This window comes from Elephantulus edwardii, unplaced genomic scaffold (genome assembly GCF_000299155.1).
Source record: "Elephantulus edwardii isolate Elephantulus edwardi_28Jun2011 unplaced genomic scaffold, EleEdw1.0 scaffold00196, whole genome shotgun sequence".
In the NCBI taxonomy this organism is placed as follows: Eukaryota; Metazoa; Chordata; class Mammalia; order Macroscelidea; family Macroscelididae; genus Elephantulus; species Elephantulus edwardii.
The window spans coordinates 2,599,686-2,612,399 of record NW_006399946.1 but is presented as its reverse complement, the minus strand read 5'-3'; the positions used below and the strand labels follow the sequence as shown (position 1 = coordinate 2,612,399).

Genomic DNA, 12,714 nt, shown 5'->3' with positions numbered 1-12,714 from the left:
ACTGAACAAATCTACTCTCAAGGATCTCTTTAAAGTGCTAAAGAGAAATGATGTAAGTTTAAAAACTAATATGTGACTAAGGTACGCTATGGCATTTTGAATTGCTTCCTCTGCATATGAATTAGATAGTGACTAAGGATGGCCTAATGATCAATTCCTTTGATCTGTGGTGTTGGAAGAGAACTCAATATCCCATGAACTGACTAAAGAAAAAACAAGTTTGTCTTGGAGGAAGTACAACCAGGATACTCCTGAGAGGAAAAGATGATAAGAAACCTTATCTCAAATACTTTGGGAAGGGCGGCTCCTTGGAAAAAGACTTCTTGCTGGAAAAGGTAGACAGGGTAGAGAAAGAGAAGACTCTCAACAACATGGACTCACTCAGTGACTTGTAACAAGGAGCTTGGACTGAATGGGTATGCAATGTTGGAGACTGTGTAGAAGATGCAAAATGGGCCAGGTGTAGATCTGTTGTTCATATGCAGACTGAGTTGTAGTCGACTCGACAGCATCTTCACAACAAGCAGCAAGCCCAGAAACAGAAAGTGAGTTATGCTGAACTCCCAAAAGGAGCTCTGTCAATCAATATGGACAAAACAACCAAACCCCACAATGAATGCTCCTCTAGAGTTTCAAACTGCACTTTTCCTAGTATAAAATTACTTTACTTCACATGCAACAGATCAAGAAAAACAAACAAACAAACAAACAAACAAACAAACAAACTAGTTTTCAGAAAATCATCTCATTATTTTCATTCTTTCAGGCTGGAAAAAAAGATACGCCCTGTTATTCTCATGTGCAACAGCTTCTCTCAGGCAGGCCTCTTTTGCTTGCTCGAATTGTTTGGCATTCTTAAAAGCAACAGCTGGGGGGGGGAGAGGGGAAACAAAACAGAAAAAGAGACTATTTCCATTATTTAAATACACCAAATGAAATATGACTGAAATCTGCATCACGTGTCAGGTATTAAAAAATAGGTTTATTTCAGCCAAATGCTTAGGAAATTTCAGAAAACTACAGAATACTCCTTTTTATCTAAAGCAATATTCCAACTCTTTATATTATCAATTTAGACATATTTTCTTGTGTCTTTTCTTTAAATATCAGTGATTCCTGGAACAGATCATTATTATTTCCATTAAAAATTAAAAAGACTTTCTAATGCCAGTATCTGCACTTTAACATCAATAAGCATTAATGAGTCAATACTTTTAAATTACAAGTATACTCTTTTTGCTCAACAGACAAGCAGCTTTCAACAACAGTTTTACATTAAAATGAAAAACAATGCTTTAAAAAGTCAGTTACAGCTACTTGATCTTTTCAGATATTTAGAAAGGGAAAAACAATAAATACAGTAAATATAATAAACCCTCTTCCTAGTTGGTACAAGTTCTAAACAAAGACATTATAATACTTTTAGGGGGAAAAAACCCCAAAAAACAAACACCATGCTTATATACTGTTAGGTGTTCATGAAAGGAAAAAAACTACTGACCTAAGAGGTAACCTAATATGCTGTTAGTTTTGTAGAACTATTTTCAGCAGAGTAAAACTATTATCGGTGGCTTTAAAATATGATCTTAGAACTTTTGAAAACTTACCAAAGGAGAAAGAAGTAAAAATCTTACTACTTTAAGAAAACTTTAGACAAACGCATACACTTATAAAATTCATTTTAATAATGTATTAACAAGAAATACTGAAACAATTCAAGTTGTCTCCACATTTTTAAAAAATTACTGTACTGGTTACTTATTTTCAATATCTCTTTTAGAAAGAATGCTTTAAGGAAAAATGTGGCTTACAATATTCGATGTTGAAAGCAGTTCATTGTGTCCAATTCAAACCAAAGGAATATTTTTTACCATTGAGGAAACTTAAAAAAATAAAAGATGCTTCCTTTAGTTACAAAAGCATACACAAAATACACGAGGCAACATGAAATACTTGTATCTGTGTACCATCAATCCTACCCCCCTCTCTGCTGTCATGAAGGAGGACCTCCAATTCAGCCCTCAACATACCTGGAATAAGTAGGAGTAAAAATACAAAGATTAATGGCATTTTTAATTCTATTTATATCTAACAGGAAGAATTCAGAAAAAAAATTATACTGAGAATAAATACAACAGTTATATACTATAGTGATCACACATACCTGCTTTTCCATATTCAGAAGCAGCACTGTCATAATCTGGCTTCCATTTTAAAAAACCAGTTTTCAAGCTAAAAGACAAGACATATTTTACATTTGTAAGTCAGAACTATGCTCATAATATTAGAAAAGAAGTCATCAGGTACAAACTCCCCATCTGGACACCTTCATCCATAATTTATTTATAATTAAACTTTCACCATTTACCCTCTAACTGTCATGGAAGTGGTACGTTCCTTTCAAGTCAGCACACAATCCTCCTGGTCATTGTACCTGTTGTTGTTATGTACCATAGAGTTGCAACCTACACATAACTGATTCTCCAGCCAGTTTGCAGAGGAAGTTAATTGCATGGGAGGAGACTCCCCTCCTTCATCATTAGGAATCCATAAGAACTTGCAAAAATTGAAAAAAGAAGGAACACTTCCAGAGTCATTCTATGAAGCAAGCATAACCCTAATACCCAAACTAGACAAAGGTATTACCAAGAAAGAAAACTACAGACCAATATCTCTCATGAATATAGATACAAAAATCCTTAACAAAATCCCAGCCAATAGAATCCAAAGGCACATACAAAAAAAAATAATTCACCATGACCAGGTGGGATTCATGACAGGTAAGCAGTGACAGTTCAACATAAGAAAAACAATCTTTTGCTTTTCAAGGAGAGGAGCAAATGGGGGGGGGAGGGGTTTGTGCAGGGAGAAGGGTGCAACAATGAATGAATGGAATCCCAAAATCTCTGTAGATGTTCATTGAAATGAAAAATAAACAACCTAAATTAAAAAAAAAAGAAAAACAATCAATGTAATTCACTATAATAACAAGAACCATATGATCTTAGCAATTGATGCTGAAAATGCCTTTGACAAAATCCAACAATGCTTACTGATAAAGACACTCAGCAAAATTGGAATGGAGGGAATTTCCTCAATATAGTGAAAAGTAAATATGCAAAACCAAGAGCCAACATCATTCTCAATGGAGAAAGACTAAAAACATTTTCCTTGCAAACAGGGACCAGACAAGAGTGAAATATCTCAGTCACAAAAGGACAAATACTGCATGGTGCCACTGTTGTAGAATGGGACATCAGGGTTGGGGTAAGACTGAGAAAAAAATGGATAAATTATTTATACTGCATTGAAACAGATGAGGGAGAGAATAATTTAAAAGTGATATATGATAGGGTATTATGGTTATCATAAGAGTCCAGAATGAAGGTTGTATAGTGGAGTGTACTCGGGTGGTGGGAGGGATGCAGGGGGATTGTATACCACAGAAGGAATTTTTCTTTTGCTTTTTAAAGAGAGGAGCGAACTGGGGAGGGGGGGGAGTAGGGCTGGGCAGGGAGAAAAGTATAACAATGAATGAATGAGAATTCAAAATCTCTGTAAATATTCATTAAAATTAATAAAATAAAATAAAAAAAATATTGAATTGGAAGTGCTTGCTAAGGCAATAGGATGAGAAGGAAAGAAAAGGCATCCAGATCGGCAAAGAAATAGTTAAATTGTCACTATATGCAGATGATATGAGAGTGTACACAGAAAACCCCAATGACTCAACAAAAAAACTGAGTTAATAGGCCAGTTTAGTAGATTGGCAGGATATAAGATCAATATCCAAAAATCAGTAGGATTCCTCTACAGTAACAAAGAGAACTCAGAGACGGAAATAAAGAAAGCAATACCATTTAAAGTAGCCAACAACAACAAATTGAAATACTAGGGAGTGAATCTAATTAGAGATACAAGAGACCTATACAAAGAAAACTATAGAGCATTCCTGAAAGACATAATAAAAGACCTAAAGAAATGGAAAAATGTACGCTGTTCATGGATAGGAAGATTCAATATGGAGAAAATTACAATCCTACCAAAAGCAATCTACATGTTCAATGCAATCCCAATCCAGATGACAAATTCATTTTTCAAGGACATAGAAAGGGAAATTATAAAATTTATTTGGAGAGACAAGAGACCTCAAACAATCAAAATACTTCTGAGAGACAAAAATGAGGTTGGAGGCATAGCACTTCCTAACCTCAAAACCTACCACACAGCAGTGGTAACAAAAACCAGCATCGTACTGGTACAGTGACGGCACATAGGCGAATGGAACAGAATTGAGAACCCAGAAATAGATCCAGCTATCTATGGTCAACTGATATTCGACAAGGAAATTAAAGCTATCGAATGGGGAAATGATAACCTCTTCAACATATGGTGCTGGCAAAACTGGACTTCGACCTGCAGAAAGCTGAAACAGGATCCACGTTTCATACAATACACAAAAATCAACTCAAGGTGGATTAGAGACCTGGGAGTAAAGCCCAAAACCATAATATTTATTATACACAAACTGGGATCAAGCTTAGAAGCACAAGTCCAAGGTTTAAGGAGACTGCCAAATACAACCAGAAATGCACAATCTAAAGAGGTTAAAATTGATGCACGGGATCTTCTAAAGATGAAATCTCTGTGCACATCAAAAACTTTTTCCAACAAGGTGAAAGAAAACCTACACACTGGGAACAAACATTTGGTAATACTATTTCAGACAAGAGTCTTATAACAAGTCTACAGAATACTCCTGGCCCTCCACAAGAAAAAGACTGAAAATCCAATTGCAAAATGGGCAAAAGACATGGAAAGAATTTTCACAGAGGAAGATATTCGAATGGCAAACAGACACATGAAGAAATGTTCCAAATCACTGGCAGTAAGAGAGTTGTTGTTGTTGTTATGTGCCATCAAGTCGCTTGCGACTCCTAACGACCCTATGTACAACAGCCCTAAACTCTGCTCTGTCCTGTGCCAATCGCACTGTCTCCAACACACCCATCCCAATTATCCCAGTCAATCCCCCTCATAGGGGGTCTTCCTCTCCTTCACCGTCCCTCCACTCTGCCAAACATGATGTCCCTCTCCAAGGACCAGTCCCTCCTTGCAACATGCCCAAAATATGTCAGACGAAGCCTCAGAATCCTTGACTCCAGGGAACACTCTGGCTTCACCCTCTCCAGGACAAACCTGTTTGTTCTCCTAGCAGTCCATGGTATATTCAACACTCTTCTCCAGCACCACAGCTCAAAGGCATCAATCCTTTTTCTATCAACCCTACTCACTGTCCAACTCTCTGATGCATAGCACATAATTGCAAAGATTATAGCCCGGATCAGGCGCAGATGCATATCAAAACCACAGTGAGATACCATCTCCCTCCAGTAACAGTGGCAAAGTTTAACAGGACAGCAAGTAATAGACGTTGGAGAGGATGTGGCGAGAAAGGAGCTCTTAAACATTGTTGGTGGGATTGTAAAATGGTGCAACCATTCTGGAAGTCCATTTGGTGCTTCCTCAAAAAACTGAACATAGAAATTCCATATGACACAGCTATTACACTACTTGGAATATACTCTGAGAATATGAGAACTGAGGCACAAACTGAGATTTGTACACCAAAGTCCATAGCCGCATTATTCACCATTGCAAGAACTTGGAAACAGCCCAAATGCCCAAGGAATGGATTGAAAAATTATGGTACATTCACACAGTGGAATACTATGTAGCATGCAGGAGCAATAACCTTGTAAATTATTATCTAACTTGGGAGGGACTGGAGAACATTATGCTGAGTGAACTAACTCAGTTCCAGAAGGATAAATATGTATAAAACCGTTATTGTAGAATGAGTATAATGATCCAGGAGGGGTAGGAGAGGCTGGAAGCAGAGGGACGTTGATGTGCAGGGAAAAGGGGGGATGACTCATTGGGTTGTACAATTTGATGGGTAGGGGGGTAAGGGAAATTGAAAGAATTTGTTCAAATTTGTATTCAAATCTTGTAAACAAACTAGTAGAGTGAAAATATGCTAATTTTTTAGTTGATTGTGACTCCTGTGACCTCATCTGTGTCACAGTAGACCTGACATCCACACGATTTTTAGTGGCTTTGCTTTTGGAAGTAGACTGCCAGACTTTACTTCTCAAGCGCTTTGTTGTTGTTGTGTGCTGTCACATCTGCGACTCATAGCGATTTTCTGCACAATAGCTCTGAACCCTGCTATATCCTAAGCAAATCTCATATCCAACAGGCCTTATCTCATTTCTCCAGTCGCTAAGTCAATCCATCTCATGTTGGGTTTTCCTCTTCTACACTGTTTTGGACATGTAAGGTGGGACCAGTCCTTTATTAGGGATGTCATCCTTGGAAGGTTGGAGGGACAACACGAGAGGAAGACCCTCAATGAGATGGATTGATTGTGACTGGGGTAATGAGACAGGTGTGTCAAATACACTAAGACTGGGATAGAGCAGGGCTTAGGGCTGTTGTACATAGGGTCGCTATGAGTTGCAGGAAACTCAACAGCACATAACAACAAGAACAACAATAACGCTGTCTCCTACCCTTCAAGCATGATGTCCTTCTCCAAGGACTGGTCTCTCCTGGCCACGCACCCAAAGTGTGTGAGATGGAGCTTCAAAGTCCTTGCCTTCTCACTCTCTCTAGGACAGACCTCTTTACTCTCCTGTTTATTCATGGTATATTCAACACTCGTCCCTAGCACCACAACTAAAAGGCATCAATTCTTCATATATCATCCTTAGTCATTGTCCAAGTCTCTGATGCATAGCAAATAACTGTGAATAACAAGGCCTGGATCAGGCACAGCTTAGTCTCCAGATTGACATTACTGCTCTTTAATACCTGAGAGAGGGCCCTGACACCATATTTTCCCAATGCAATATGTCTTTTGATTTCCAGACTACTGGTGTGAAGCTGAAGCTGTTAATGATCTGTCTTTTCTCCATCTATCATAAAGCTACCAATGGCCCCAGTGGTAAGAATCTTTGTTTTCTTCATGTTGAGCTTCCATCCATATTGTAGACTACATTCCTTGACCTTCTACAGCAAATGTCTCATGCCTCTCTCGGTTTCAGAAAGCAAGGTTGTGTCAACTGCATAATTTACGTTGTTGATGAGTCTTAGTCCAATCCTGATGACACATTCCTCCTCATAAAGTCCTGCCTCCCATACGATCTGTTTTGCATCCAGATAAAAAAGGTATGGAAAAAGGATACATCCCTGGCGTACATTCTTCCTGATTTTGAACCAGTGTTTCCTTGCTCTGTTCTGATGACTGCCTCCTGATCCAAGCATAGGTTTTACGTAAGCACAATTAAGTGTTCTCAGATTCCCATTCTCCTCAGTTGGCCAAAATTCCGATCCACACAGTTAAATGCTTTTGCACAGGCAATGAAACACAGACATTCCTCTGGTACTCTGCTTTCAGATTAATCTAAGTTTGGCTACAATGTCCTTAGTGCCATGGCCTCTTCTGAACTCAGTTTACACATATGGCAGTTCTCTGCTGATGTACTGTTCCAGTAGTTTTTGGATTATCTTCTGCAAGATCTTGCTTGTGTGTTAATATTAGTGATACTGTTAGATAATTTCCACACTGTTGGGTCATCGTTTGTTTGGGGTTTTTTACAATGGAAATAAATATAGATATATTTCTACCAGTCAATTGTCCAGGTAGTTTTCCTTCAGATTTCCTGGCACAACATGGTGAATGTGTCTTGTGCAGCATCTGTTGTGCTTTGTTGTTGTTGTTGTTATGTGCCATCAAGTCGCTTGCGACTCAAAGTGATCCTATGTGTTAAGAGCCCTAAATGCTGTTCTATTCTGTGCCAACCTCGCTGTCTCAAACGCACTCATTCCCACCACTCCACTCACAAAATCAATCCATCTCATCGAGGATCTTCCTCTCCTGTCTGTCCCTCCACTCTCCCTAACATGATGTCCCTCTCCAAGGACCAGTCCCTCCTTGCAACACGCCCAAAGTATGACAGGAAGCTTCAGAATCCTTGACTCCAAGGAGCATTCCGGCTTCACCCTCTCCAGAACATGCCTATTTGTTCTCCTAGCAGTCCATGGGTAGATTCAATACTCTTCTCCAGCACCAAAGCTCAAAGGCATCAATTCTCTTTCTATCATCCCTATTCACTGTCCAACTCTCTGATGCATAGCATGTGACTGCAAAGACTATAGCCTGGATCAGGTGCACCTTAGTCTCCAGCTTGACGTTGTTGCTCTTCAGGACTCTTGAGAGGTCCCTGACAGCTGACTTTCCCAAGGTAATTAGTCTCCTGATTTCCTGGCTGCTGCTACCAAGAGTGTTGACTGTGGAACCAAGTAAACTAAAACTTAATTATCTCAATCTCTTCACCATCCATAATGATGCTGCCAATTGGCCCAGGGGTGAGAATCTTTGTTTTCTTGATGTTGAGCTTCAATCCATATTGAAGACTGCAGTCCTTAACCTTCTGCAGTAAACGCTTCAGGTCCTCCTCAGTTTCAGCAAGCAGGATTGTGTCATCCACGTAACTCAAGTTGTTGATGACTCTTCCACCAATCCTGATGCCACATTCCTCCTCGTACAGCCCAGTGTCTCAGATGATCTGTTCTGCATACAATTGAAAAGGTATGGAGACAAAATACATCCCTGACGGACCCCTTTCTTGATTTTGAACCATGTAGTGTCTCCTTGCTCTGCTCTGACGACTGCCTCTTGGTCCAAGTATAGGTTTCGCATTAGCACGATCAAATGTTCTGGGATTCCCATTCTTCTCAGAGTCAGCCATAGCTTGTTGTGATCCACACAGTCAAAAGCCTTTGCATAGTCAATGAAGCACAGATAGACATTCTTCTGGTATTCTCTGCTTTCTGCCAAGATCAATCTAAGATTAGGTATAATATCCCTAGTACTACGACTGCACATCTGGCAGTTCTCTGTTGACATAGTGCTCCAATCAATTTTGTATAATTTTCAGCAGAATCTTGCTTACATGTGATATTAATGAGATTGTTTGACAATTTCCACACTCTGTTGAGTCACCTTTCTTTGGAATGGGAACAAATTTCGATCTTTTTCACTGGCTGCGCTTTAGGTGTACTCAAACCTCCCATTTTTCAGTTGGAAGCTTTACATGCCCCACTCAAGCACCTGAAGCTCAGTTAGGCCTAGATACAAATAGAACTAATTAGAATATGTCACATCATGAGCATAAGCAAAATTAACTATAGAAAATACAATGAGAGAGAAAGAAGATAGAATACAAACCTTCAAAGGAATAATTAAAGGGAGTCAGCATGAAAGATTAGACATCAGCCACCAGAAAGAATAATGATGGTAGAAAAAGAAAAGGATATAACAAAACCAAAAGCAGCTGCTTTCCAATAATGGCTATTATAAATCAATTATGGCTTCTGAGGTGTCAAATCAAAGGATAATCAATTCTGAATCTGTTTTCCTTTCTACAACATTTCTTTTAAAACAATATCAGATTGACAATCTAATACAGATCAGACTACCATACTTGAATATGCACAAAAAATGCTAAGTAAACATCATCTTACTTTCTGAACTTCAATTTAAGTCACAGAAGCCAGTTTACCCATAATATTGTTAACTTCATAGGAATTAGCAATTAGGGAGAACAACCACTTGGCCAACTGTAAGAGATCTATATTTGTTCCCATCCCAAAGAACGGTGACCCAACAGAGTGTGGAAACTATAGAGCAATCTCATTGATTTCACATGCAAGCAAGATTCTGCTGAAGACTATCCAAAAACGACTGGAACAGCACATCAGCAGAGAACTGAAAGAGGTCCAGGCTGGGTTTAGAAAGGGTCATGGTACTAGGGATATTGTAGCTGATGTTAGATGGATGTAGCTGAAAGCGGGGAATATCAGATGAATGTCTATCTGTGTTTCATTGACTATGCAAAGGCATTTGACTGTGTGGATCGTAACAAACTATGGCTGACTGAGAAGAATGGGAATCCCGGAACACTTGATCATTCTAAAGCGAAACCTATACTTGGGCCAAGAAGCAGTCGTCAGAACAGAGCAAGGGAACACTGCATGGTTCAAAACTGGGAATGGCGTAGGCCAGGGATGCGTCCTATCTCCATACCTTTTCAACCTATATGCAGAACAGATCATCCGGGAGGCTGGACTCTATGAGGAGAAAAGTGGCATCACGACTGGTGGATGATCTATCAACAATCTGCGTTATGCAGATGACACAACCCTGCTTGCTGAAACTGAGGAGGACCTGACGTACCTGCTGCAGAGGGTCAAGGACTGCAGCCTCCAATATGGATTGAGGCTCAATGTCAAGAAGACAAAGATTCTCACCACTGGGCCAATTGGAAGCATCAGGATGGAAGGTGAAAAGATTGAGACTGTTCACAGCTTTAGTCTGCTTGGCTCCACAATCAACATTCTTGGCACCAGTAGCCAGGAAATTAAAAGGTGCATTGCCATGGGAAAGTCTGCTGTTAGAGACCTCTCCAAAGTACTGAAGAGCAATGGGGTCACTGTGGAGACTAAGGTGTGTCTGATACAGGCCATGGTCTTTGCAATCACTTGTTATGCATCAGAGATTTGGACAATGACCAAGGAGGACAGAAGGAGAATTGATGCCTTTGAGCTGTGGTGCTGGAGAATAGTATTGAGAGTACCATGGACTGCTAGGAAAACAAATAGATTCATCCTGGAAAGGGTTAAACCGGGTGGCTCTTTGGAGGCAAGGATTCTGAGGCTCTGCCTAACATACTTTGGACATGTTGTAAGAAGAGACTGGTCCTTGGAGAAGGACATCATGCTGGGGAGGGTGGAGGGACAGCGCAGGAGGGGAAGGCCCTCTATGAGGTAGTTGGGGTGGGTGTGTCAGAGACAGTGCGACTGGCACAAGATAGAGCAGAGTTTGGGGCTACTGTACATAGGGTCGCTATGAGTCGCAAGCAACTCGATGGCACATAACAGCAACAACATCCCTCATTATGTGACAGTGTGTAAACTGATTAAAATTCCTAACGCAGAATTTTTTTGGTCAATTAAGTTTAGTACACGTTTTGCAAAATTCAAATCTATAAACATTTAAAGCTTACCAAGAATATTACTGCTCAAGAAAGAAAATCTTTGGATTGTAGGATCTATTTTAATCCACAAAATCAATCAAAGATACATTAAGCCTTTCAATTCCCAATAACATTTGCACTACTTTCTGTACGTTAATGTAAACTAAAAAACAAGACACAACCATTCAACAATTCTACTGTTAAATGGAAATGGAACTCCGGTGGCATAGTCTGCAGGGAGTTTTATTGCAAACTCAAGTGACGTCCTTCTAGCAGCTCAAATCTACCAGCAGCTCCTCAAGAGACAGACAGACAATCTCCTCCTGGGTGAGTTACAGCCTCCAAAAAACCCACTAGAGGGTCAGCTCTTGAGTTGTTTCTGACTCAACAGCAATGGGAGAATGACTGATATACATGACCCAGAATCATTAAAAACCTCAATAAAGGTCAATACAAGTCAATAAAGCTATTTGGTAAAGGTTTCCCAATCCTGACCTATTTACCCTGGCATTTCTTCAGGCCCTCATTAGGTCTTAAAAAGCCAACAGCCTTCTGGCCTGCCTATAGCACCTTCACAGGAAAGTCACTTTTCCCTATCTGCCCGCCTCTTCCATTCTCCCACAGCAGACTAGCTTTTGCTTTCTTTGTACCCTCAATATATTTACTGTATATTTCTTTTCCAACATTTATTATGTTACTTTTCTAATGTTTACTATCATTTACACAACTGTTTATTTCATTCTCCTGTAGATTCTAAACTGTGAGGAAGGTATCACTAGATTGATTAGGTCATGCTATATCCTCAGTGGCTAGTATACAAATATTCTGCAAGGTTTGCTTACTGAATATGCCAAAGTTCTCACCCTCATCCCTGTCCATTCTCCAGATATCCACATTTATTTTGCCCAAAACAAATATAACCATATTCACAGTTTATTCAATGAATAGAAAATAGCAAATTCAACACCATCAGAAAGGCAGCTCTTTCCAACTCTGGCCCTAACTCTTCCCTGTGGCCCTCTTCCACGGCTGTGAAGTACTGCACTTTATGCACAACACTTTTTTACAAGCTATTCTGATGGCCTACTGATTGGCCAGGAGCTAGTCTGTTAGTCCAACAACTGGTGGTTCAAATCTACTCGCTGCTCCACAGGAGAAAGACGTGTAATCTCCTCCCGATCGATTTTTAGTTTATGTTTGATGCCATCAAGTCGACTACGACTCAAAGCGACCTCTGTGTCATGCTCGTCACCTCTGCCGGCTCAAGCGCACTAGAGATTTACAGTTTCCAAAAGTAGGAGAGTCAGCTGGGTCAGGCCCAGTTCGACAGAACACCAACACAACAGGAGCTCAGAAAGACAGCACCAGAACCCACCGCCGCAGCCCCACAGGCATCTCTGGCGGTCAGGAAGGCATAGAACCACCCACATCCCTGTGCACCCCGCTTCAGTCCCATCGAGTCCAAGGCCGAGAGGTCATGGGCCCAGCAGTCATCTGGAGACTCTCACTCACTATTTCTCTGCTTTGGCGATGTGCTCCAGCCCTTCGTTTATTTTCTGGGCTGCCATCTCCTTAGCTAGTGCCTGTCCTGGAAGGTGCCGCGCCTCTACAC

At 40.2% G+C, this 12,714-nt stretch overlaps 1 protein-coding gene across 1 annotated transcript in view; it reads right to left on the bottom strand.

Moving 5' to 3' along the window:
• The window catches only part of NAPG (N-ethylmaleimide-sensitive factor attachment protein, gamma), a 38,769-nt gene extending 26,097 nt beyond the window's left edge, over positions 1–12,672 (bottom strand). The window contains exons 1-3 of the mRNA XM_006897011.1: positions 12,615–12,672; positions 2,165–2,232; positions 784–868 (exon numbers count right to left, since the gene is read on the bottom strand). Of these exons, the coding sequence (XP_006897073.1) occupies positions 784–868; positions 2,165–2,232; positions 12,615–12,670 (209 nt within the window). The 5' untranslated portion in view covers positions 12,671–12,672. The remainder of the gene's footprint in view (positions 1–783; positions 869–2,164; positions 2,233–12,614) is intronic.
• Positions 12,673–12,714: the final 42 nt, after the last annotated feature.